Raw genomic sequence first — 27,457 nt, 5'->3', positions numbered from 1 at the left:
TCCTTTCTTGTTTTAAATGTCCTAATGTTATTAAAATGCCTTGGACAGTACGTAAGTGTTGAAATTTCTTTTTTTGGGAAACCATTTACAATCTGCTATTACTTGGTGGGTGAACTAGTTAAAGCGAAGGACCTTAAGAAGTATTCTTTCTGGAATGTTAAAAAGAAAGCTACTTCATCTCTTGCTTGGAAAGGCATTCTGATTTCAGACATTTACTTATAGATGACAGCAGATGGTCTTTCACTCTATTGGCAATGGTTTAGCTATTAATTTTTGGCTTTGTTTCTTTCCCACAAAAACTGAATATTAATACTGATGAATTAGTACTAGTGTAATACTACTATCAACCAAATTTAACATAGGAAAATCATAAACCCAATTGAAGGTCTAAAATCTAATATTCTTGCCATTGCCAATAATCCAACGCACTTAATAATAACATCTCTGCCATCAAGAATACATTTCCAGGCCATGGAATGGTTAGATTGCTTTTTAATATTGAAGAAAGAGTGTTTTCGTAAATATTTTGTCTATCTATATCAATTAATCCGTCAAGTTTTTTTTTTTGATAAAGTGGTAGAAAAACTGTGAGTGTGAAAATAATAACAGTAAAAGAACTCAATTTAATGTTGGGTAAATTGTACTTTTGAAATCTTTTGATGAAAAAGTATAGAGTTCATAGTTTTGTGTTTAATTAATACAAAACACACAAAAACAAAGAAAATGAAAATTAACGTGGAATTTTAAAAGTAAAAGTTAAAAGAGAAGATCAAAAAAAAAAAAAAAGTTAAAAGAGAAAAACGTTGGGATTTTAGTGTGCCTAGTTTAAATAGATTTATGGATCCTAATACAAATCTTCTAGATATCCTGATTACAATAGAATCCCTAATTAAAATAGGGCAAATTGAAATAGGAAAATAGGAAATATCCCAAACCCTAATTGAAATAATTAAATAGCAAATTACCAATACCTACAATCTCATCCCATTTATTACCAATAGCAGGCCTATTTTTTGCCAATTCCCTTGCGGTACTGTAGCTGAACCAATAGCAAAGTCCAAGCCCATGCGGCCATTTTCCTTCCATTTTTTGAATTGTTCTGTTAATGAGGATATTACCAAAATAACCTCAACGAACTCCTAAACAGATACGAAGGCTTCAGACCACAAAGCTATCGTGATTTTCAAAGCTGGTTCAACCTCTGCGTCATTGAAGCCGCCGGAGTACATCGGAGCTCTGATTCTGGTGGAGGTCTGAGTGCTCTGTGCGTCTGAATGTAATCGAAGCCTCCGTTCATCATGGAGAATTTAAATCCAAACACAAGCTCAGGTTCGAGCTTAATTGTGAATTTCTATCTTGTTGATTTAGTGATTACCTTCCCTCTTCTTCGATTCGTGTTTTGCATTTGCTTCAATTAGTTGTATATAGTGAATTTGATGAGTTTCCTTCTATTTGATCAGTTTCAATTTGTTTACATTGTATTTGATTTTTTTTTTTTTTTATTTAGTTGTTAATAGCTTTGTTCTTCGATTAATCTGGTTAGGTTTGTGTTCAACTACTCGTAAATGTTTCATTTCAGTTAGTTTCATTCAGCAGATTAGAAGAAGGGCTAGTTGAGTGCTTAATGTTATTGACATTCAGAAGGTTTGGTAAATATATGCAATTATATGTGTTGTTCTTACTTTTTGTAGTGCATTTGTGCTAGGAGATATGTATTCAGAGATGACAGCTAGGTGCACTTACATGTCAGAGACTGTGATGGTCTTCCTTGATGGTACGACAAGGTTCTCCGATTTTTTCAATGAAATTTGCATGCGGTTTAAGGGTTTGAAGCCAGGCTTGTTTGAGTTGAAGTATTCCCTTCCGGATTACCCTTCTTGTGCTCTCGATTCTGATTTAGATATGAGGTTGATGTTTAGGTCTTTAGCTGAGTTTAAGAGAACTTCAGTTGACATTTTGGTGAGGATTTGTGATTTTGGTGCAAATTGTGTTGCTGATGGAGTTCAATGTTCTGCCGCTGCTGCTGCTTCTTCTTGTGTGTCAGTGGTATCGACGGTGATTGAGGAGCCTGATTATTTGGGTGATTTTAGGCCTGAAGATCCCAAAGTTTACATGTCTAAGCAGTGGAGAGAGTATATTAAGTGTGGGGACCAAAAATTTAGAGGTGGAGCTGTGGAGTTTCGGCAAAAGTTGTGTATGTATGCAATTGAGGTTGGGTTTGTCTTTGTCTATGTGAGAAATGACAAATGGAGGGTAATTGCTGAATGTTTCAACAAGCTATCTGAGGGATGCAAATGGTACATCAATGCGTCACTATGCCCTGCTAATAATTTCTTCTATATTAGGCAGCTTAATAATGTGCATACTTGTTCTGGTGTTCTGAGGCAGCAGAAGCATAAGCTTTTGAGTTCTACTATTGTGAAGACACTCATTAATGATGAATTTCGTGGAAATCCCTCTCTCAAGGCACATGATATTATGGATAGGTTAAAGAACAACTATGGTCTTGATATTACATACCGTGTTGCATGGAAAGGTAAAGAAAAAGCAATGAAAGAGTTGCACGGTTCAGATGAGGACTCCTATTCAATGTTAACTTGGTATCGTGATGCCGTGATGGAGAGTAATCCAGGGTCTTGCTTTATTTTGGAGTGTGATGAATCCACTGGTCGTTTTCAGAGGCTTTTCCTTTGTTTTGGTGGAGTTATTGAGGGTTTCAAGTCTTGCATACCTCTATTGTTCGTGGATGGTGCACATCTGAAGAGCAAGTATAAGGGTCAGCTTCTTTCAGCTACAGGAAAGGATGGTAATCAAGGTATGATTATGATTTTTGTTTTATTTTTGTGATTCATATTGTGGAAAGGATGGTAGACTAATGCTATTGACGAACAGTACTTTTGTCATGAAAGTATTAGGGTTTAGGGTGTAGGGTTTAGGGGTGTAGGGTTTAGGGTTTAGGGTTTAGGGTTTAGGGTTTAGGGTTTAGGGTTTAGGGTTTAGGGTTTAGGGTTTAGGGTTTAGGGTTTCGGTCAAAACAATGTCATGCCTATCTAAGCTTTGTTATTGAGGTTCAGTAGTATTGTCTTATGTTCCCTCTTTCTTTGTCCTTCATAATAGGGTTTAGGGTTTGGGGTTTAGGGTTTAGGGTTTAGGGTTTAGGTTTTAGGGTTTAGGGTTTAGGGTTTAGGGTTTCCGTCAAAACAATGTCATCTAAGCTTTGTTATTGAGGTTCAGTAGTATTGTCTTATGTTTCTGCTTTCTTTGTCCTCCATAATTTAGCGTTTGATGCGATATATTTGTTTCTTTTTCCCTCAGGTTTTTTCCCTTTTGCCATTGCCGTTGTTGATGCCGAAACTGATGCCAATTGGAATTGGTATTTTGGGATCTTGAAGACAATTCTAGACCCGCAAGGCAGAGTCATTACTTTTGTTTCTGATCGACAACAAGGGTTGATGAATTCCTTGGCTAGAGTTTTTCCGGAGTCTCCTCATTCCTTTTGCCTGTATCACTTGAAGAATAATCTCCAAAACTTGTTTAAGGGTAATAACAACAGTGCACTCCGTGTCACCATTGTCGATAAGTTTTACAAGGTTGCATACTCATCTACTGAGCGTCAGTATCACTATAACCTGAGGGAGCTTCTTGATGAGGGGAAGGATCTTGTTGCGCAATTCCTTAGAGGTCTACCTGTTGAAAAATGGTGTAATGCCTTCTTTCGAGGTAATAGATTTGGTGAGATGGTCAATAGTACAGCGGAATCTTTTAATAGTTGGACTCTCAAGGCTCGGGAACTCCCAATTTTTCCTATGTTAGAGAAGATCCGCGTGATGATGATGGCAAAGATGGTTGAGAGGAAGCTATTGGTAAGCAAGTGGAGTCTTCCTCTTTGTCCTGTAATGCAAGCTGAACTTGTTAAAAATATGGAAATAGGGAGAGATTGGACAGTTAGTAGGTCGGATGAGTTTGTTTATGAGGTTCACTCCGAACGCTCAACATCTGTTGACATAATGGTCCAGACTTGTGCATGTCGTCAGTGGCAGATTAAATCATTTCCTTGCTCTCATGCTCTTGCTGCCATCCAGCGAGCGGGATATGTGGTTTACCCGTTTATCGAACGATATTACTTTAAAGAGGAGTATTTCAAGAGCTATTCCTTTGGTATTAAGCCCATTCCCAATATTGAGCAGAGCTATGTCCAATGCTCTGATAGCACATCTGTCAAACCTCCACTGACTAGAAGACCTCCAGGAAGGCCCAAGACTAAACGTATCAAGTCTGTTGGCGAGGTGTCTTCAAAGGAGAGGACGTGTGGCCGTTGTGGCCAATTGGGGAGGCATAATAGGAAGACATGCAATGTTCCAATATGATTTTGTCGAAATTAGGTGCAATTGTTGCTGATTTTTGATTCATTGAACTTCTAAAGTTTCACAAGTAACTTTAGTTTTCTTTCATTTACTGCTGAGATACAACAGGATTATGACTATTGACTGTCTACTGATGTTCAGTAGCTTTCTAAAGATTTATGTTAAGGAAATTTTTTTGCCGGTTATAATCCATTTTATACTTTCTTATTATTATTCTTGAGTTGTAGTATTGATTTCGTTCAAAGCAAGACTTGAAGACCATATCTAGGATTACATGCTGAGGTACACTAGATTTAATGTACTGAGCTTCAGTATCATGCTGAAGGGTACAATAGATTTAATGTATTGAGCTTCAGTATCATTCTGAAGGTTCGTAGATTTATTACTGAGCTTCAGTATCATTCTAACAGGCACGACTTGCAGTTCTTTCCATTGTATATGGATCCATTAAAGTTGAAAGTAAATTAGCAAAGTTGAATTCCATTAACATTAACCGGTAAAGAAGACTTCAAAAAGCCCGCTTCTGTCAATTTACTTTCCTCAAAATCCATTCAACTCATAAACAAAAATCCACATCCACAAAAATCCTAATCCTCATCTATCATTTTACTGAGTGTAACCTACTTTCGAATACCAGCCCTCGTCATGGTTAAGAAACCTCTCCACCATGGTTCTTCTCATGTTCTTCAAGCTTTCTTTGATTTCTCTTTCTAATCCCAAAACCTTGTCAACCAAAACGCCTCTATCTGCTTTGCTTATCTGCAGCCTGTTCTTTGCTATATTCTCTATATAGTGTAGGATATAAGGTCCGCAGTCCAACCTACAAAATGAAAAAGAAATGTAAGACACTCAATGTACTTAACAGTATTGACACTCAGTAACGTTGTTGTTTCACTTACGAATTATCAGGTTGCTGTGCACAATACATGTCTTCAACCAGCTTTAAGTTATCCACATCAGTTTTGTTTATCCAAGCGATTGTTTTCTCTGCATTTTCATCAATCTGTATTTCCTCATATATTGTTGTCTTCTTTTCCACTCTGACAAATTTTAGCCTCCTCTCCTTGTTCTGCTTGTGCAACTTTTTCACATCAAGCATCCACATTGTCACTGCTTCTACCTGTATATAAAAGTGCAATTAACCCATAGGAGTGAACAAATCTCAAACAACCCATCAAGCTACTGAGGGTCAATACACATAACAAATATCAAATAACCCATCAAACTTACCACTTCTTTGGCATTCTCGTAGCCTTTGCTTTTTTCAGGATTTGTTCTTTTGCGCATTGGATTGTAATGAATCCATTCTTTTGCCTTCTTGTTCAACCTAAGCATTGTGTAGTGGTAGTCTTCAGTCGTGATCAATGGGATGAATATGTTGTCACAGTGTCCTAAGAGAGTCATCATGGGTTCAAAGACATTATTATACTTCAATCTTGGTGATGTATCTCTCACTGAATCCTGAATCCAACACAAAACAAAATTTATGCACGTTTTCTAGCCTTTATAATCAATTCTATTGACAGTCAGTAGCAATGCATAAATTCATACTTACCAACACATATGTTGTCATGATTCCTTGGTTTCTAATGCCCGATTTCTCTAAATCGCCTTTGATTATGTCTATGTAAGCATTGACCACCTTCAAAACAACATTTAGAAAAATTGTCCATTTAGTTTATGCTTGATAAATTAAAGGAAAAAAATAAGTCTCTCGGTAAAGTTAATAGGTTACTTACATTGGAATTTATTGACGATCCTTCAAGTAGAGTTTTCACATCAGGCTTTGAGACACTCCCAAACTGTCCTCCATCCCAAAACTGTTCACTGCATTTTTTTTCAATAGCAAGTGTTAGTTTGATGTCAATATAAAACATTAATATACAATGCTACTGACCCTTAGTAAGGATTGGTTTATGTTCTTACTCTTCTTCAGCTTCTTCCCAGAACTTTTGTATCATTTCTTGTTCTTTGGGAGATAAGTTTTTCCAATGTATCCTAGTGCACTTGACTCCATGCAGCCTATATGCAGCTTTTGATGGAGATCGCTTAAGAGCATTTTTCCCTTTTATTTCTGGAGGAGTGTCGTACATGTATTTGCTGGAGTCCTTTGTGTCCTTTCTATTCTCCCCTCTCAGTTTCATTATCACTGGATTTTCTGCTTTCTTTCCTTTCTCTTCCCCTTTCTTCAAGTCTTCAAGGCATTCAATAATCACTGAAGTTGCCTCGTCCATTTCTACACCATACAAACATAAATCACCTAAACTTAAAGGAGCCTCAGTTACAAACATATTGAAACTAAATAACTCACTAAGATTACCATTTAAAACGTGTAATTATTGGAGAGATTGAAATTTAATTGAAAGAGAGTGAGAATCTCACTTACCGGACTTACCGGTCTGTGCATCAGTGTTCACATTTCCTTGTTCTTGCTCTTGGTAAATTACCATTTGTAGCTGCTGCCCCTCAGTAGGATTATCATCCTTCTGTTTTCCACTTGCTCCGGACTGTAGTTGCTCTTGGTCATCTGATTCTTTTGCATGCTGCTGCACCTCAGTAGGATTATCACTTTCATCCTCATATTGTTCAAATTTCTCATCCTCCAATGCCTTTATCTTTTGTCGAAGCGTGCTGATCCTCTTCTTCAATCTCTTTTGAATCCTCCTCAGCCTTTTTACCATTTTTTGAGCTCCTTCCCAATTCTCCTCATTCATTTTTGATTTTAAAGCTTTGTCAAGGCTGTCCAACACTTCCTTCATGTTTTCATTGCTTTTCTCCAGTTTATCTTTCATCTCCTGGCTGCTAGGAGGCATCTGATAATTTTGTTTTCTAATGTTAGTCATATCTCCAACAAAAATGCATAAAAGTATTGAACCACAGTATGTTCGAACTTACCCATTCACCAAATGTTGGTGTGCTTGCTATTTCATCCTCTTCTTCTTCAGCTATCTCCTCCCTTACTATGTCATCCTCTTCTTCATCCGTCTCCTCCCTCACTTCTTCATCACCCACTTCCATTTCATTCTCTTCTTCACTGTTTTTGCTCTTGTCAAACAAGCTCTGTTTCAAAAAGTCCAACAGAGACAATGAATAATTTTTAGAATGAATGTCAAAAGAAAAAAAAAATTAAATGTATTGAAATTCAGTAGTATTATTTTACCTCAAAATACTCGTCAGTGATTTCCAACATTGAAGCATGTAGCTTCGGAAGCCCCCACTTTGCAAATGTTGGCTTGTACTCTTCTCTGTTGGGGATTGGTGGCATTATTTCAGTCTTGTCGCACACCCAATACTGCCAAAAAAAAAAATACAAGTTAGTAAAGGAAAATAAAAAGAGTACTGAGGCACAATAACATTATTGATGTACGCATACCATTATCAATAGTAGGCATCCCGACAATGCACATGTTTTGTCTTTCTCCACCTTTGCTAGCCCTCTTTCCAGTGCATCGGCAACTGCTTTTGCCCAATTGTACTTCTTCAACTCTTTCAAATCTGAACAAACAACATTCACAAGGTTCCATGCAAGTGTGTGTCCTGATGCGCATACTAAGAACGAGGCCAAAAGGCTCAAGATCAGCAACCTTGCCACATCATCTGCATTATGTTTGGATCGTTTAGGAAGAACTTTTTCTAATGCAACATCTATGTCGCTTTTTCTTACACAACGATCGCATTTGTTGAAGTGCTTTTTGATCATTTCTGTGTCACCCTTTGACTGTCTCGCTGCCATATCTATCTCTTCTCCTTTGTTTGGAATCCCAAATATAACCTCTACATCAGCAGCTGTGATTTTGAACTCACTATCTCCAAACTGGAAAACCATATTTTCCGAATCAAAAAACTGCAGCAAACGTTTTGTAAGATCATCTGATTTGCAGATCTGATCCTTTTTGATCTCCTCTTCATAAAATGGCTTAATGAAGCCCCAGAACGGCGTCTTCTTTAGCTTCCCCAAAGCCTCTTTTCCAATCGTTGTTCGGTGGGTGTCGATGGTAGCCCAAAATGCATGCAGATTACACTTATACTGTATGTAATCCGGTCTCTGTGCTCTCATCTTCTTTGTTCCAACCGGTACATCGTCTTTGTCTATTGCAGCAGCCTTCCTCTTTGCCATATCTGTGTACTGACCCTCAGTGGTGAACTGACTCCCAGTAGTATACTGACCCCCAGTAGTATACTAGCCTGGCCTTCTCGCGTTTGCTCACTTCATTATCTCTATCCTGCAACTCAATCGGCAACACAGAGAAGAAGGGATGACAAAGTGTGCACAAAAATGCAATACTTTTATTTTTCAAAACTTCCCAATGCAAGAATACTCCTAGTTTCAACTTCATTTGTTCTGATTTCTCAAAACACTATCTACATGCATGACAAAATCAAGGAATAATACATTATAAAAGATAATAGCAAGTGTACTGTGAATCAACAATGCCAATGGAGCATTAAATTCGTATTAGCACCACAATACTTGAACGTCAACATTCACAACAATAGAGGACAGCACAAAATTTATACTGAAATCCAGCTTTCTATCTCACTAGCTCCTCCATATCTGAAGCCTCCTAATCCTAAAGCTTGCTGGTATAACATCCATGAACCAGAGCATCACTGCTTCAAGGTGGAAAGGACAACACTCAGTTCTAGCTTCCGAAAACGGAACATGCAGAAAAAATCAATCAAAAAACTCCCAAGAACAACATGCAAACCTAATAAATCCGTAAACAAACCGAATTCTCTCCTAATCGAAAATATACCTCTTCTTTAAAGTCATGGTCGTTCTCGGCCGGCGCGGCCTCGTCATCGGAGCCGCGAGAGTTATCCTAGTCGTTGATCGGCTCCTCCTCCTCGGAATTGGATAGGGCTTCGCCGGAAGAGACTTGGGGCTTCGTTTTGGGGGTCAGTATACTACTGACACTCAGCAGTTCCTCTTCGTCGCCGGAGTCACCGCCTGCTTCGCTGCCTGACTTCGCCGCCAAGCTTCGCCGGAGTCCGAGATGTCGATTTAGTGAGGATTTTGGATTTAGGACGGTTTCAATTTGAAACTGCTTTGATTTTGGGAGAAATAGCTCAGGTGAGTCTCAGTGGCATCCTTCGTAATTTTCATAATATTTGAGTGTTTTTTTATTTACAATGGGCTAACGGGCCGTTACGATTGTAGGCCGCACGGGTTATTGGATTTGTAGTTTGCTAGTGGTAAATATATGTAGTTATTTGTAGTTATTGGTAAAAAACCCATAATTAAAATAGGGCAAATTGAAATAGGAAAAAAGGAAATATCCCAAACCCTAATTGAAATAGGATTCCCCGGGATCCCTTATTATAAATAGAGGCCCGTCACCCGTGTAATGGAAATACACCACTATCTCTCTCTCTCTCTCTTGAATCTAGCTCTCTACTTTTCTCCTCCCTCTTTAATCTTTATCCGATCTACATCATGCCCTCCAGTCTCAGTTACAGCCTACCGCCGCCGGAGGCAGCAGGTCGGCGTTCTCCGAGCAAGCAGAGGCAGATCAAATATCTTTACAGCCACGTGTCACAGGGCGACGGGATGATGTCAAAAGACTCGATTCAGATCAACTTTGTGGTCCAAACGTCGAGAGGAAGCTGCTGGGTTGGGGATCCAAACGCCGTCGTTTACGGCCAATTTCACCTCAACGGTCGCTCGACCATCAACGACGACTTATCTTCAAGACCCAGCCTTTCAAGCAAACTGGGTCGGAAGCTTTCGGGGTGGGGTGTGCCTCAACCTCAGCAGGCAACGATTGTTGAACAGGTGTTTCGGCTGCTCGAAAAGGCCAAGGGTGTCGTTGTCACCATCCAGAAATCGACTGTGTTCATTTTCGATAGTTTGAAAGACCACCAAACCATGGTGGAGCATATCAAGAAGACCGATTCGGAGCATTTTGAGGGTTTGGGGAAAGTGACATCAGTTGGAGACATCGTCCCTCCTCCATCATGCTCTATTTGTTTGGAGGGCGTTTCACAAGCCCAAGCTCAAAGTGGCGGTGTTGCTCGCTTGCCCTGTTCCCACATTTATCACAAAAACTGCATTCTCCCGTGGCTGAACAAGAGTCATTTGTGTCCCATTTGCCGACACCCTGGCCCAATTTCCCAAGCCCAATTGGGCAAACCCTCAAAACCCCGCCTCCTCCGCGTAGGGTTTAGGCGGGGGTGGTGGAAGAGGTTTAGGGCTAGTTAGGCTGATGGGTCATCACCATCACCATCTCCACTCTGTAGCCTACTGATTGTATTGTAAGCCATTTTTGTATATGTATAATGTTTAATGAAAAGCTGCCATTTTTGTTTCTGTTTTCCTGTTTAGCATCACTAAAGCTTCTTCTTTTTCTTGAAATATCCGAAATGTTATACAATTGGGTGTTAGTTGTTTTGCTTACCTTGTTTGTGGTTGATTCTCTTTGCTTTCAAGTTTAACCAGATAATAGCTCATGATGCACTCTTAAATTAGATTTCTCTTCTCTCTCTCTCTCTCTCTCTGCATTTTTGGATGGAATTGATCCTCGATTTGATTTCACTGAGATTGCCGTGCCGTGAGTTTAATTTTAGCTTTACAACTCTTTCAAATTTGGTCCATCAAGTTTTTTACTGTCTCTTTTAGTAGATTCTTGACTCATGTCCCTATTGAATTTATAGCACCACGGTCATCTCATCTCAAGCTTAGAGTTTGGACTTTGGAATCTGAGGGTATTATATTTTGTAATCAATTGGTGAGTGAGCTTATTATATTTTGTAATCTATGCTTCTGGTACTCATCCTACAACCAGAGAAGCAGGGTTTGGTGCTGAAAATTCTTACTCAAAATAGATTTAAGACTGTTTAGCAGAATATATGTGTTTGCTATTTGCAACTACACATGCCTGTGTGGATCCCTCTCATTCATATCATATCTTTTGTGCAAGTCATCCTATTAGAATTGCTACAGCTGTTCTAGCTAAAAACACAAAATGCTGTGTCTGTTTTCTGTTTCTTTGATCTATTCATCTATTGTCAAATTTTGAGTGTGTCTGTTGCATCTTTAAAGGGAGATTCAGCTCATGCTTTTACTTGTCGACATTCCAATCCTTGAAGAAAATTAGGATGTTGGAAATCCTGGATTGTTGTTGTTGCCTGAAGACCTGTCGTCAGTTTTCCGGTTGATGACTGTGTACAACATCATATAGCTCTAATGTAGAGGTCTCTGTAACAATCTTGTAGCAGAGACTGGCACTCTTTGGTTCCCCATCAAAATTTGGACTGGTGGGATGTGCATAATTGTTGTGTAATGCTATGTAGATCTTTTCTTTTCTTTTGTAATGTCAATCTCATTCGGAAGTAACCATATATTGAACAGGAATAAGATTTTCTTACCATGTAACGTCAACAGAGATGCACATTTAATATGTGAAGGAAAAAAAAAAAGTCAAAAGTTTTCTTGAACATTTCCAATTTTCGTCAAAAGAGATGCACTTGCATGTCCATTTCATATTGGGTTGAAGCACAACACTCTATGTTATGTACGGTTCATGTGGTTTTAGGTGATATACGATGTGATCCTTTGCACAAACATATAACAACACCCTTATAGTTTGCTATGTTAAACAATCTTTTATACCAACTATTTCATAGACATACGGAGTTAAATTGTCTTTGAATTTCTGGTGGAATTGTTGTTTAGATGGAGATTAAATAAGGAGTAAAATGGTATTTTACATCAAATTACGATGGATTTTTCACTAAAGAATTAACTTCGTAGTGTCGATTTTTACTAGAGACTCTTTCACTTTATGTAGTGTTTTGTTTTATTCACTTGGTTGAGCTCAAATGAAAAATATTTTCTCGATGGAGTAGAAAGAAAAAAAACCAGTATTCTGATATTCACAAACTTAAAACATAATGCTTCTAGAATGCGTCCTGCACCATCAAAATTAAACCTACCATATATGTAGATGTCAAAGTGTGACCAACACTGCCCAGAGGGTATGCACATCAAATCACGAATAGAGTATACACATCAAAACTCAACCAAACCTACGTCCTAATCTCTGAAGAAATAAGCAAATCTGAAAAGACAAGCTGTAAACACATATACGAATAATAGGTCCTCTAACTGTCTCCTCTGAATCATGTCTCAATGACACATATCCCATCACAAAGTACGTGAACTGCACAAAAACTACCACCAGTCCGGAAATCTCTGGAACAAATGGTAGTCTCCAAAATCTGAACGGTCCACGATGCATCCCTACAATCTCGGCAATCCAAAAATAGGCGGCTACAACTGAAGAAACTGCACCTGCGAGCATCCACCTGGGATTCCCTATCCCATAAATCTCCACAAGGCCGAGAATGCACTCAACAATAATGTGGAAAACAAGCCAGATCCAGCCTACAATCTCCTGAGAAACATGTGATGCAACTACTACGCGTACAGAGTCACTACAAGCACAAGAGTTTTTTAATTTTATTTTTTAATCAAATAAGATTACATAAAAAAGTGCAAAGAACAATGTAAAAATAATGCATTCCTCACTCATAAGCAGGAGCATCTCCAGATGGACGTGTAGACTCAGGAGTGAAAAACTGTAAAAAGAAACAGCGAAGTTATTTTTCATAACATTTTTTTCGTTGTCAATTTTAGAAACACTCAAGAGAAACATAAAATTACCTCGTCATTTGACTGCTCTTCCACATCATCTGCCAGAAGGTTCCCCAAAAGCTGAAGCTCCTCGTCATCTCCATCAATGGCCTGAGAATGGAACTATAATAAGCTTAATTTTATATACAAAATTAAATCTGTGGCTACCATATAAAATATGAATTGAAAGGGAATTTCAAGTTAAACCTTCAGAGAACCGTCATTAGCTTTTTCCGTAGATTTCCTGAACAATCGGAGATACTTGGCAGGTTTTGGAGTAGCTGAGCATGGCAATGAAAGACAAACAAACTCAGTTTATCAATTCAAGCCATGACAACTAATCCATTATTTTCTTTTTGAAAACAAAAGAGAAAATTTTAAACCTGGACTGTCATCATTTGACCTGTAAGGCCACTTCAAGTCTTCAACCAACCAAACCAAGTCTGCAATAAATCAAAAAAATGAAAAATGGCGTCATCATCACTCAAAAACACGCAAAGTACTCCCATCCCCAACAATCCAAGGATTAAAATCTTTGTAATATTCTGAACCATTCATGAACACAGCAAATACAATTAAAACATTTATAGGCGGCCTGGGCGGCCGAGTTTTAGAACACTGGCTCCCACAAAAATAACAAGTTGTGCAGCAGCTACAAAATAGGAGTTTAATAGAATATAGAATAAGGATATACAAACAAGAACCAGTCACAATGAAAAGGCAGAATAAAAAGGCACATAATAATAAACTCATTTTTTGAAACATAATTTGATGCTTTATATAAGCAGCATGATGCTCATAATGAAATCTTAAGATCTGGCCCATCTGGGACAAATACCATCTTCTTCATCCTTCTAAAGACCTCCCTAAAAGGCATTAAGTAACTCCTCAACACAAAACATGAATTCCTTCCAATAATCAAAATAACATTTCAGCATCTTGGAAATAAAATATAATTTCAACATTAGATGGCAAGGAACACCCAACTGAGGTGGACTACTCTGCTGGATTAAGACCAAACAACTGATGAAACCAAGTTTGAAGGCCATATTTTAACCAATGTAGTATAATGGAAACAAGTTTAGCAATGTAGGAGATAAAACGATCAATCTTGATAGTATAACTAGCTCATTGTGTAATATGAAACCTTATAGGCCCATTAAACTTGTAAAAGGAATTAATTCACTCAAACGCTAACCATTTAAAAAGAAAAACAGGAGAGTGGGAACAATTAAGCAGTGGCCTTTATGAGGAGCAATGTAGCAGTTGAAAAGAGTAGTACGGCAGAGGAAACATATGGATCAAAATTTGTACCTTTGACCGGGCAGAGATAGTCTTTGATCTGTCGATAGGACGATCAAGAGAAGCAATTTGCTGCAGCTGCTCATGCGATGTGCCTCTTGCTATGGCCATGTCTCTTGTTAGCTTGTAGATGTTGGAAATTTTGATTGTGTATTTCAAAATACTTTGTGTAACTCCCAATGCTTTGAAAAACTATTTACTATACATTTATGCTTAAACGTTACTACTTCATTATGTTCATAATATTATGGCATATTAAGGTTATGGGAGTTACAATATTTCAATAATTATCTTATTAAATTTGCATCATATCTCTAAGTATTTTCATCTACTATATATACCTGTCACTTCTTGCTCTTACAAACACAATGAAATTCATTATCTTCTATTTTTCTCTCCGTAGCAATTTCTCTAGTGAGTTCTTTGTTCTTGCTCTTCCATAATGCCAAAGGGAAAAATCAAGCATTTCTAGGATCTAAGTTTGCGAGTGTACGCTTACAAGGATTAACGGTTGTTGTACCCTGGAGGGTAGGGCGCCACAAATCTGCTACACCGAGACATTGTCTCCGAGGGGCGAAATCTACTCTTAAGGGAAGTGTTTACACGCCTCAACCTTAAACTTTTTTTTGAAGTAATTATTGGGTGGCGGCTCGCAAATCCAAAAGATAAGTGTTGGTCTTCTATTTTCAGCTTATTATGGCATTAATGAAATTATATTTATTTACTAATAAAATATTGTATTTGTGGAATTTGTAGGAAACGAAAATTGATGACGAAAATAACATCCATCGACCAAATTTTCCAACAATCTTAAGAGTAGATTTCCGTTGGTGGATGTTTCCTTGTGGAATGCTTAGACATGAAGATAAGTCATTTCTCTTCACCACTTTATTGGTTTATATTTTCAACGAGCTTATTATGGTTTTGAAGAGTTTCAAAAGTAGTATTGATTTTTGAAAGTCTTTTCACCGAAACCTAAAACAATTACTCTTTGTTTATTGCTGCATTATATTGGAAAATTATGTTCTAAACTTCTACCATGACAATTATTCTTTGCATTTAATAAAGCATGGTTGGTGCAGCATCAGCGTAATGGACAATATTGAGACGTCAATGAATAAAAACCGCATACATTTATTTGTTTTGAGGCAACATTAACCGAAAGGCTACCCAAAACCTTTAAGGCAACATACTGAGCTAATCATCCGAGCAAATACCGTAGTAAGCAACAATATATAATTGTAGTAACAATATTGACGCCTTCAGTGGTTAGACAATAGACAACCATGTTTAGAGACTTGTTGTCTTTGCATTATATCCGGAAGCACTGATTATATATAATCAGGCAACTATTTTCTTGGTATCTGAATTCTCAAGGCAACCATGTTCATTACTGTTAAAGTATCGAGGCAACCGTTATATCTAATTCATAGGATAGGGTCCGATTCATCATTCAAGATGTAAATGAGGCAATACTTATTACTTATAACCAAACATTTTAACACATAGAAATAACTTTTCAAGTTATAATGGTAAAGAATATTTTAATGCATAGAAAATAGGATAAACCATAAGGTTAATAGCAATTAATGATGCACAATAAATGGTACAAAAATAGAAAAACGATATTATATATAGCTATTGATATAGAAAAGTAAATGTGCAAAACGGTTAGTTTTTAAGTTACATAATGCATTGAACAGTGAAGTGAATGCAAATTAAACTAAAATTAATAGTTGTACACAACTTTAATTATCATTACACCATGCATTACTAACCCAAAAATGCACATTATAGAATCAATATTTAAATGCCAATTGAAAAATCATTAGCAATCAAAATTGACAACCATGCAAATTAAACGTTGCCTAAATATATATGGCTTGATATTATCTTGCCTATATATATGAGCCAGACAGACTCAAAAATGTTGGGGTCAAGGCAAAACAAGAAAAAAAATGGGCTCTTATATCTAAGTGAGATTGGATAACTAAAAATCCAATGAAGATTACTTATTGTTGAGATTATTCAATAAGCTGTGTAGGTCAGAGTTGATTTTGGCCAATACTCTGGCAAAACCATTAGGCTAAAAGCCAAAGCTAGTGGTTAATACATCGAGGGGGATGAGATTATGCCTATAACAAAGGTCAAGAGTGATGGCAACCCAACCTATGTGAATGGCGATCCCAGGAAGTAGGTTCATATGGGTAACAACAAGTCACTTGTTGATCAGTGGTGCACTATCAAAATAAAGTTTGGAGTCTATCCCTATGGTGCATAGATAGTGCTTTAACTGGAACGTATAAGGATGAACTTTGTTCTTAATAAGTACCATAGCCCTTACACATGGGTTTTGTGTTTGATTTCAGTACACACTTGATGGACTTACCTATATCAGTGTGGAAGTGGGGCAGCTTCCTATGAAACTTGGGCAAGTCTTCTAGAGAACTCATGAATATCCAGGTAGGGGTGCATGGCCTATTCATGCCCACCCACGGAAAATGCTTGATTTCAAGAGTTCAGTGTGGATGGTAGTTCTTGATTCATATTAAGAAATTTTGGTTCATAGAAAATTTAATTTTCACCAAATTTCTATGGATCACAATTATTTATCCTATGGCTGGTTCATAGTTCAAAAGACACCAGTTCAGAAGCATTGGATTCTCATTTTCCTTTGGCACTCTATAATTTCCTTTTTCATTTAGCAGCTTCCGTATTTTGAAATATGTGGGGGATTGTTGGAAATTTTGATTGTGTATTTCAAAATACTTTGTGTAACTCCCAATGCTTTGAAAAACTATTTACTATACATTTATGCTTAAACGTTACTACTTCATTATGTTCATAATATTATGGCATATTATGGTTATGGGAGTTACAATATTCCAATAATTATCTTATTAAATTTGCATCATATCTCTAAGTATTTTCATTTACTATATATACCTGTCACTTCTTGCTCTTACACACACAATGAAATTCATTATCTTCTATATTTCTCTCCGTAGCAATTTCTCTAGTGAGTTCTTTGTTCTTGCTCTTCCATAATGCCAAAGGGAAAAATCAAGCATTTCTAGGATCTAAGTTTGCGAGTGTACGCCTACAAGGATTAATGGTTGTTGTACCCTGGAAGGTAGGGCGCCACAAACCTGCTACACTGAGACATTGTCTCCGAGGGGCGAAATCTACTCTTAAGGGCAGTGCTTACACACCTTAACCTTAAACTTTTTTTTGAAGTAATTATTAGGTGGCGGCTCGCAAATCCAAAAGATAAGTGTTGGTCTTCTATTTTCAGCTTATTATGGCATTAATATGATTATATTTATTTACTAATAAAATATTGTATTTGTGGAATTTGTAGGAAACGAAAATTGATGACGAAAATAACATCCATCGACCAAATTTTCCAACAGTAGAGATTATGCTCTTCTCTCTTCATGTCATCCATTACTTCAGCTAATCTTTTTACAGTTTTGATACTCCCATCAATTTGATGGACCAAGGCATCCTCATCTTCCATTGATTTCGCCAAATCAAGTGCTTTTTGGTAGCAAAGAAATGCCTCCTCATATTTCTGTGCATGGTTTAGTAACTGGCCAAGACTGATATACCCATTTGCCTCTCCTTTGCAATGTCCAATCTGCTTACATATCATAATGTCTCTGTCAAAGTGTTGCCGAGCATTATCCCAGATTCTCAGCTCAGTGTAAACCTTTCTAAGATTGTGATGGAGCCTGGCGCGGGCCTCATCGTATTCATTTACCTCTTCTTTGTTGCAGATATCTATTACTTTAGCAAAGATTTTCTCAGCCTCTTCCAGGTTGTCAAGATCAAGTATTCAAGTTCAAGCAATCCTATATTGCTATATGTGTCAATTTATTCTTTGATGAAGAAAGACTTATTAGTAGGTGGATTATCCTTGATAGTATGTGCAAGCTTCATAGCGGACATGAAATACTTCTTCGCATTCTGCATTGACTAATGTTTCCCCAGGGATTTTCTAAACATCTCATGGTATGTACGACCTAGTTGGGTATTGGCCCTTTGCTGCTCAACAAGGTCATCAGCCTCCTCAGCAAGCATTAAATGTTTTTTCTGCAAAAACCACAACATGATGGAATCTTAGCATAATATGATTCTCCAAATGGCTCACTAAACCATAAAAATCGCAGACAAATGCAAGCACATTGTTGAGCTCACTAGTCAGTCACACTGCCATCCTAGGAATTCTCCAGAAATTCTATAATAAGCAAGGAATAGATAGAATATAGCAATATCCAGTATGCTCACGAATACAAATTTGCACCCTAGTTAACAAATTTCCATTACTTGGAAAACAAAATTTCCATTTCCAGTTCCATTTTCCCCAAATTTCTCATCACTCTTGGGTAATAATAGTAGCCCAACAAAGAAACAGTATCTTAGGTAAATCCCTCGACCCCGTATTTAACTGTCTAAAGTCCTAATGTAATTCTCAGTCCCTATTTACCGCTTGTTTATTTTACTTTAACTAGAATCCAAATACACCCTAAAGATGTAGTTAGGGTACGAAAGAAAATTATGTGGACAATTATTTTACAAAACGTGATAAAAACTGCTCCACTTTCTTTTCTTTTTTTATCTTTGATTTTGTGGGTAATTTTTTGTGAAAAATGTGTTGATCTTTTTTTCTTATTCTTTTTTCTTTTGTCAACTTACATTTTTGTCCTTCTTGAGTAATTCAATTTTAAAGATTTTTTAATATTTGGGGGTTATAACCGTAAAAATTTTCAATTATAGTGAGCAAAGCCTTCTTCTCTTGAGTATAATTTGATTAATTTCATTAATTCTTAAAAACAAAAAAAATTATGATTTCATTGTAAAAGATATTTTGGGCAATTCATGTTTTGGTGAAACCTGTAACACAAACTTACCAAGTCTTAGGAAGAAAGCAGAAGTTTCTTCATATCATATGTTTTATTACCATGATTGTAAACCTGACAGCGACACTACACTGAAATAAAATTTATTTTGGCCCTTTCTTATGTATCTAGTGTTTGCCAGAAAATAAAGACGAGGAGGGCTATTTTTTGTTTTTTTGGTGCTGCTATTACCACTCTACTAACTACTTTGTTCACCCTACATTCCCTTCTCACCCTACATATATCTTTTTAATTTCAAGTTTACTTAGTTCATCCATTACAATACCCAAAATACGATTTTTTAAAGTAAGGTTTAACTCGAATTATTTTTCTATTTGGCTTCCTCTGCGTCTCGAATTCGTTTTTTTAGCATAACATGAGAATGATTGAAGATGATAAATGCTAAGAAACCATAATGCTTTCTTTAACGATGAATGAAGACATTAAAAATGTTTAAGTATGTGTTCTGTAGTGTATAATTAAGATAAACAAATGTAGTTTCTAATAAGATATTGTCCTTTATTGTAATTTTATATTTAGGTATTTTAGTCTTTCAATAAATTAAAAACTTGTAGGGTGAAGAAAGCAATCAGTAAGGTGGAAATAGCTGCAAGAGGGCTAGTGTTTTTTCATTACAATGAGAAGAGGGAGAATTGAATGGGTTGGGTTGGGTTGGGTCGGGTCGGGTTAGTTGTTTGCTATACCTGAACCCATGGTAGTATGCTTATGGATTTGCCCAGAAACAAAGACCAGAGCTTTGATTTTTTTATTACATTGAGAAGAGAGAGAATTGAATGGGTTAGGGTAAGTTGTTGGCTACACCCATCCCTATGGTAGTAGGAGTTATCGAGTTACATTGAAGTATTTTAACTGAAGGGGAAGCAGAACTGTTGCCCTTTATTATCATTTCTTGCTACTGCCAGTATGATAGTATGACTTGTTGATTATTTGACTTATCAATAACGGGATTCATCTAGGCCTTGTCAACGGGCCGGGCTAGTCCATTCATAGCGGGTTGGGCGGGGCCGATCTTCATTGTAAATCACAAGATCCAAGCCCGTCTATATAAAGTGGGCCTTACGGGCTTCTTCAGGCTTGGCCGGGTAGCCCTCACTTTTTCTAGGCCGGGACGGACTTTATTGACAAAGAAATCTTTAAGATCCTTTTTTTTTTTAAGGGATTTGCATGTGTCAATTTTTTTTTTAAGGAGATTGCATGTGTCCATTGAACTCTTGGAGATCAATTAATAATAATTCTTCAGCAATATATATATTGTTGTAGAGAAACTGAATTTGAGAGGAATTTGCTGTGTATTCTCATTGATAATAGGGGCCTCTTTATATAAAGGATTACAATGCACAGAATCTCAATCATACAAGGAAAGTAATTCTACATTGAATAGGATTCTAGATCCTTCTAATTAAATCCTATTACCACTAGGTCAAGTAACCTAGAGTTTGGGCTAAACACAAATTAGGTTTTCCTTGAACACTCCCCCTTGTGTTGCCCAAACTTGTGTTGCCCAAACGTGGTGCTTCTCTCGTTGCCTCATTAAAAACCTTGCCGAGTAACAAAAACCCAGTGGGACAAAAATAACCTCGGTCGAAGGGGAAAAAGAGCACAACACATCCTTCACGTTTTGAGGTGAACATGTCTGCACCTCCCCTTGATGTCTGCACCTCCCCCTGATGACTACGATCATGGGAGTTCAGATAATTTCCGCAAGCCAATTTTTGCCACATGTTTCTCGAACGTGGATTTGGGCAATGACTTAGTAAAAAAGTCTGCCATACTGTCCTCAGATCGAATCTAGTTCACTTTGATCTCGAGGAGAGTCTGTTGTTGCTGATTGTGCTTGGTGTTATCGCTTTTGATGTAGCCTTGCCTCATTTGTTCAAAACAAGCAGCATTATCCTAAATGCTCGTAGGCTCATCTGTGGTAGACTTCAGACCACAATTGTTCGAACATGCGTAACTATGGATCTAATCCACAGACATTCACGAATTACTTCGTGAAGAGCAATGATCTCTGCATTGTTCGAAGATATAGCGACGGTCTATTCTGTAGACCTCCAAGATATCATGGTCTTTTCCCATGGTGAACACTTAACCGGATTAGGAATGACCTTTGTGTGGGTCAGAGAGATACCCAACATCAGCAAAACCTTCCAAAACACATGTCGTTTTGGGATGGGGATGATGGACGCAGGCCAATGTTGGCGGCGTACCTGGTGTGTGATGGGTCCGAATCCATCATCTCTTTGTAGGGATAGAACAAGCCCATATCAATCGTACATCTCAAATATCGAAAGATATCTTTTACACCAATCCAATGGTGTCGCGTTGGCGCAGAGCTATATCTAGCTAACAAGTTCACAACATATGAGATGTCCGGTCTTGTGCATTAGGATAAGTACAATAATGCGCCTATTGTACTAAGTAAGGCACTTCTGCCTCTAGCACATCTTCGTCATCATCCTTTCGACGAAGATGATCCTTTTCAGAATCAAGACTACGGACGATCATGGGGGTGCTCGAAGACTTGACCTTGTCAAAATGCCTAAGCATCTATCGACACGATGCTCAAGTTCCAAACCGAGCCATAATCGTGTTCTCCTAAAATCCTTCATCTCAAACTACGGATTTCAAGTGTTCAGCGGTTTCCCTTAACTCTTTAAGGGCTTCTAATGAAGATCATGTCCAACATGAACCGCGATAGAATCCAAAACTTGTCGTAGAAACGCGTGGGCATATCCCTTCCCAATCAAGTAGTCACTTTAGTGAGCGTTTCAACCTCCTTGTAAACGCGCTCCATGGTCTAGAGCTACTTGACTTGGGTAAATGAAGTTCACCATGAACCTTCATGTATATTCCGTATCTAGATCCCTATAGAGATACGTAGTGACCATATTTGTAAGCTGCATGTTCAGTTATTCGGAAACTACCAAACTGACAGGGTAGTGGAGTGCAATGACATCCATTACGAGAGAATATGTCTCATCGTAGTCGATTCCAGGGCGTTTTGTGAGAAGCCTTGTGCCATAAGGCGAGATTGCCATCTCTTTTTCTCATCACGCTTTCTAACGAAGACCCATTAGTCAACAGGTTTTATGTTAGGAGGTGTTGGCATCTCTAGCTCGAAAACCTTCCTCTTCGTTAGAGAATCCATCTTAACCTGGATCGCATCTTTCCATTTAGGCCAAAAACTCTCTACGTTGGCATTCATTCATCAATGGAGCGTAGTTCGATATCATCTGACTCAACAAACTCATACGCAACAAAATACGCAACTACATCATCAATTATGATGGAGTTTCTATCCTACATCTCATGTACACTAGTGTAAGTTTCATAGAGCTCTATATTCTCAGGAATAGGTTCTAATGTTGAGGCGTCCCCCAACGATAACCATAACCCGGAAGATTCTCATAAGACGAATTTTGAGTCTTGATGATCAAAGGATTGGAATGTGCCAAAGTATCCTTCGAACCCACGGGCCTCCCACGCATCCTAGTTGGGGCCATGGCCTGTAACGCCAGAGTGCCACTCTCTTTGACATTGGCGCCATGCCTACCTCCGTGTAGGGTGGCGCTTACGTCCTCTCGTAGGGACGTCCTTCCTTGCAGGCATGTTTGCAGCATATTTGTGTGATCTCGTCACTTTAATATGGATCAAGATGAGACATAGTGGGGACAGACTACGACAATTCCTGTCGTTCCTGTTGAACATTCGTGTTCTTATCTCCCCCTAACGACGGGAAGACTGTCTCATCAAAGTGACATCCGCAAATCTAGCGGTAAGGAGATCACCTAGCAAGGGCATTGAAGTGGCGGACGATTGTTGGAAGCTCAAATCCAACGTAGTTGCCCATTCGTCTAGTAAGGACCCATTATAGGGCGCTGTGGTGGCGCAATTGACACATAAATGACACACTCAAATATGCGTAAGTACGATATTTGTACCCAATCACTAGCTGTATCGCAGAGGTAGATTGAGTGGCAGTGGGTCGTAGACGAATTAGCATAGCTGCATGTGATATTGCATCAACCCAAGCGGATATAAGGAGGTTGGTGCGCATTACCAATGTCCGGACTACTATCGTAGTCGTTTCCGCGAGACCATTTGGGTGTGCTCATGGGAATATGATGTCCAACATCAGTCCCAAATGCAATAACCATCGAAAGTCTTCGATGTAAACTCACTAGCATAGTCAAATCCAATTGACTGAATAAGATGATTTGGGGAGTGAGCCCATTGTCATATGATATGTGCTAGGAGTGTAGCGTAAGCAGCATTTATATGTGGACAATAGCACAACACGTGACCAACGTGTTTGCGTGTCAACCAACATCATAAAATATTTAAGCGTCCGCAAGTTAGTTGAATCAATCCACAAAATCCCTACGGATTCTTTGTAAGAACAGAATGAGTAATGTCATATCCTTTGCATAGGACGGTCTCAGTCCTAATTTCCCTAAGGAACAGGCTTAGTAAAACGAGCGAGAGTCTTTAGAAGCAACCAATGAGAATTTTGGTTAGGCCTGAGCGTCTGAAACACTATTTTGAAGCAAGTTGGTGATTGCAGCATCATCTAGGGCGCCATCACCAGGATGGACGCCATCCATGGAGTCATGGATAGAGACTACGCCAGCCCTAGGCTGGTGGTGGACGGAGGCGGTGCCCTAGGCAGCAACGTCGGTCACACGTAGTCTAAGAATCAACCTTTGATTCATGCTTCATTTCGCTCGAGAGAAAAGATGTCCGTGTGAAGTCTTTTTGTAGACGGATCATCATATCATGACCAGGATGATCTATCCTATGGTGAAAAAGCCAATATGTGTCTAAATCCAAGAGATCTTCTCTCGTAACTTTATTGGATTAATAGATCGAATAGTGACATAGAATCCACTAGAGAGACACATAAACTTCTCTAAGATGCGTCTTTGTTCGCAATCATTAGAGGTATTGCAAAGGAACTCATTTCCATTCTCTACATGCATTTTTGCATGGAATTCGTTGGCTATTCATAGGGTACGATTTGCCCTCAAAGCGTAGAGAGTTTCTGTGACAGCTGTAATCAAGGTGCCATTTGGCAAGTGGAACTTGAGCTATTCCATGTCCTTGAATTAATACTGATGGCCCAGCCATCGTAGTCACAAAGTCATATGCTCAGAATCAAAATTGAGTCATAATGAAAAGAACTCGAAATTTTATTCATAAGCCAACGGAGTACATCATTGTTTCCTTGATCAAAGAAAATCTAATCCAATAAAAAGTAATATGGCAATCGCCTACATCTCTTGGAAAATAAAGACTTAAACAGAATTGGCGATCTATTGATCCCAGCCAGATTTGTAGTCTTCAACCCTTCACTCTAGATCATCTTCATGATCTTCTTGTTCCACATAGTGAGCTTTTCGTGCTTCACAATATGCTTTGTAGGCGGTGACAAGTTCTTCACGAGCTCTACAAATGTGTGCCCAATGCTCAGACACTCCACATCGAGAACATACATCTCTTTGCTCGAACTCCATTGATTGAGGCGCTTTGAAAGCGTCATTTAGATGGCTCTTAATGTTGGTGGCGCCACCAACATGGCCAGAGGCGTTGCCTCCCTCTCTCTTTCCACGTTTACCTCTTCGGTTCCGTGTTCGCCTATTTTGGCGGTTACCTTCCCAAGTAGAGCGATTATATGGATCAGAATGTCCATAAGTATACCTAATATTAGGGTTTCGCTCTTGGCGCCCTCTCTTAGAGGTGCGACTATAATTGGATTCCGGAATATGCTCTGTTTCCACGGATCTCGAATTATAGTTCTTCACAAGGATATTGTCATGCTTTTCAGCGACATTCATAGCTCCAATGAGCTCATGAAACCTTGTGATCCGTCTTGCATATACATCGATTCGATAGTTCTTAGCAACCATCAATGCAGAGACGGGGAAGGTAGAGAGAGTCTTCTCAATCAACATCGCATCTGTGATCTCTTTACCACAGAATTTCATTAAGGATTTAATGCGAAGTGCTTCCGAGTTATAGTCAAGAACTGACTTGAAATCACAGAAGCGGAGGCTATGCCATCTCACTTCTAAGTCAGGAAGCAAGGAGTCACGGACGTTGCCAAATCTTTCTTCGAGTGAGACCCACAGCCTTCTGGGGTCTTCTTCATTCATATACTCGTATTGGAGCGAATCATCCATATGACGAGTCATTAGGATGATGGCTTTCGCCTTATTTGCCTCTAAGGCTGCTCTATTTGCTTCCAAAGCTTGAGCTTGCTCAACAGTTATCACGTCCTGGCTAGGCTCGAGAATCATATCCAAGATTCCTACAGCCTTGAGATGCTGGCGGATATCACGAACCCACCTGTGATATCCAGAGCCAGTTGTTCCCAATGGAGCAAAGTCCAATTTGTTCAGGTTACTCATCCTGAAAGAGAACAAGAAATTAGGGTTAGTTTCGGAGCGAAAAGGGCTACCACGAAAAATTTATTAAATTTCTGAGCGTAGTCGCTTCCAAGAAATTAGGGATTTTTCCGAGCGTAGTCGCTTCCAGGAAAATCCGATTCCAAGAGGGGTTTTGGATTAGATCGAAACAACGATATATGTGGTCGATCGTTTTCTTCTCAACAAACTCTAAATTTGGATGACTCTACAAGCTCCAAGCTTGGAGTGAGCACGAACCCCCACAGTTCGGCTATTGGTCTCCCCTATGAAGAAGAAAGGGGGGTAGAAGAAGGGATGTTGGAAGTCCCCGAGAAAAGAAGAAGAAATTGAAAAAAAAAACTTCAAAAACGGGAACTTTTAGAAAAGTTTACCTTAAAAAGATGCCGGAAAAATGGTTGCCGGAAATTCACTGTAGCTGCCGGAGTTACTGTAGCTGATCGGAAAAGTCGCCGGAAAAGTGTTGACCGGAGGGTTGACCGGTCGTTGACCGGGTGCTGACGTGGCAGGTCCGCGCGCTGACATGGTAGATCAGTTTGCGGCTTGGCGGCTTGGTAGCTCGGCGGCTCGGGCTTGACGGCTTGGCGGCTTGGGCTTCAGGTTGCTGGGCCGAGAGCATAGGCTTCTGAGGCTTGGGCTGATGGCAGCTGGGCTAGGGTTGAGCGAACGTGGGTTCGGTTGACTGAAGCACAGATAGAAGATGCAGGCGGTGGTTCAGGCGGCCGGTTCACGTGGTTCTAGGCCGGTTCCGATCATGATTTTTTGTCTCCGGTGATTTGAGGTGCTGCTGCAGCTGTTGGTGAATTTTGGTGGCAGTTGACAGGGAGGAAAGCTCCGAACCGGGGAGAGAGGGTATGGATATTTCCGGGGGCCGGTTCGGATATTTTCCGGCCGGTTCTAGGGTCTTCGCCGCCGGTTTTGGCCTCCTGAGGGTGAGAGTATCAAGTTGGGTGGCAGAGGTTTCTGGGATTTGAAGGCTACGAATTTAGGATTTCAGGGTTAGGGCTTCGTGCTGATAACGTGTTGTAGAGAAACTGAATTTGAGAGGAATTTGCCGTGTATTCTCATTGATAATAGGGGCCTCTTTATATAGAGGATCACAATGCATAGAATCTCAATCATACAAGGAAAGTAATTCTACATTGAATAAGATTCTAGAACATTCTAATTAAATCCTATTACCACTAGGTCAAGTAACCTAGAGTTTGGGCTAAACACAAATTAGGTTTTCCTTGAACATATATATATATATATATATATATATATATGTTTAGTTCACTGCCAAATTTTTATTTTTTACTTATAACATGTCGTATATACTTCAATTTTCTTTGAGACAACAGTATATCAAGGGTGACTTCAATTTTCGTCCAATCCATCAGTTTTTTTTTCCTAATCAACAATAATATTCACTAGAAAAATTGGTTTATTATATAATGATGTTTAATTCATGATTGACTTGCCAAATAGAAAGAAAAAAGAAAAAAAAAAACATAACTACAAAGGAGGTTAGTTAGGGTAATTTGTAAAAAAAATGTTATATTAAAATAATAAAAAAATAGAGAGGATGTGTTAATAGAAAAAATGGATGTGTGAATAGCACCACCCTATATGAAATCTTGATCCAAGTGAAGTTAGTACTAAATGAGTTGGCAGCTGACTTTTTCTATCTTTTTGGTAATTTTCTTCATAGAAAACGGATCAACTCACTCAAGTCATACCATGAATAAGAAAATATAGGCCTACCCCCTTCAAAAACTTCATATGAAATTAAACTGTATGTGTTGCAATAAATGATACTATAACGTCAAA

General features: G+C 38.6%; 4 protein-coding genes across 4 annotated transcripts; 2 read left to right on the top strand and 2 right to left on the bottom strand.

Moving 5' to 3' along the window:
- The first annotated feature begins 1,722 nt into the window (after positions 1–1,722).
- LOC112184036 lies at positions 1,723–4,367 on the top strand. The gene is made up of 2 exons (XM_024322335.2): positions 1,723–2,815; positions 3,316–4,367. The coding sequence occupies exons 1-2, from the start codon at positions 1,723–1,725 to the stop codon at positions 4,365–4,367; spliced, it is 2,145 nt and encodes a 714-aa protein (XP_024178103.2).
- A 553-nt stretch (positions 4,368–4,920) lies between these two features.
- LOC112184035 lies at positions 4,921–5,737 on the bottom strand. Its single transcript, XM_024322334.2, has 3 exons — positions 5,595–5,737; positions 5,264–5,484; positions 4,921–5,184 (listed from the first exon to the last, which is right to left on the bottom strand). The coding sequence occupies exons 1-3, from the start codon at positions 5,697–5,699 to the stop codon at positions 4,971–4,973; spliced, it is 540 nt and encodes a 179-aa protein (XP_024178102.2). The 5' UTR covers positions 5,700–5,737; the 3' UTR covers positions 4,921–4,970.
- Positions 5,738–9,801: 4,064 nt separating this feature from the next.
- Positions 9,802–10,566, top strand: LOC112184034 (E3 ubiquitin-protein ligase RNF43). The gene has a single exon (XM_024322333.1). The coding sequence runs from the start codon at positions 9,802–9,804 to the stop codon at positions 10,564–10,566; it is 765 nt and encodes a 254-aa protein (XP_024178101.1).
- Positions 10,567–12,382: 1,816 nt separating this feature from the next.
- On the bottom strand, positions 12,383–14,412 carry LOC121051214. The gene is made up of 7 exons (XM_040513341.1): positions 14,314–14,412; positions 13,484–13,544; positions 13,383–13,442; positions 13,207–13,280; positions 13,030–13,110; positions 12,895–12,944; positions 12,383–12,800 (listed from the first exon to the last, which is right to left on the bottom strand). The coding sequence occupies exons 1-7, from the start codon at positions 14,410–14,412 to the stop codon at positions 12,383–12,385; spliced, it is 843 nt and encodes a 280-aa protein (XP_040369275.1).
- Between the last annotated feature and the right edge of the window lie 13,045 nt (positions 14,413–27,457).

Source organism: Rosa chinensis, chromosome 2 (genome assembly GCF_002994745.2).
Source record: "Rosa chinensis cultivar Old Blush chromosome 2, RchiOBHm-V2, whole genome shotgun sequence".
NCBI lineage: Eukaryota > Viridiplantae > Streptophyta > Magnoliopsida > Rosales > Rosaceae > Rosa > Rosa chinensis.
This window is presented reverse-complemented; position numbering and strand designations above follow the sequence as displayed.

Bases quoted from the DNA above. Each gene is read 5' to 3' on its own strand.
- LOC112184036 (XM_024322335.2), top strand. From the start codon at position 1,723: ATGACAGCTAGGTGCACTTACATGTCAGAGACTGTGATGGTCTTCCTT. The intron at 2,816-3,315 runs GTATGATTATGA...TTTTTCCCTCAG, and splicing joins AGGAAAGGATGGTAATCAAG to GTTTTTTCCCTTTTGCCATT.
- LOC112184035 (XM_024322334.2), bottom strand. From the start codon at position 5,699: ATGCTTAGGTTGAACAAGAAGGCAAAAGAATGGATTCATTACAATCCA. The intron at 5,485-5,594 runs GTAAGTTTGATG...TTTTATATACAG, and splicing joins ACGAGAATGCCAAAGAAGTG to GTAGAAGCAGTGACAATGTG. The intron at 5,185-5,263 runs GTAAGTGAAACA...TTCATTTTGTAG, and splicing joins GCACAGCAACCTGATAATTC to GTTGGACTGCGGACCTTATA.
- LOC112184034 (XM_024322333.1), top strand. From the start codon at position 9,802: ATGCCCTCCAGTCTCAGTTACAGCCTACCGCCGCCGGAGGCAGCAGGT.
- LOC121051214 (XM_040513341.1), bottom strand. From the start codon at position 14,412: ATGGCCATAGCAAGAGGCACATCGCATGAGCAGCTGCAGCAAATTGCT. The intron at 13,443-13,483 runs GTGATGATGACG...GATTTATTGCAG, and splicing joins AGTACTTTGCGTGTTTTTGA to ACTTGGTTTGGTTGGTTGAA. The intron at 13,281-13,382 runs GTTTAAAATTTT...TGCCATGCTCAG, and splicing joins GTCAAATGATGACAGTCCAG to CTACTCCAAAACCTGCCAAG.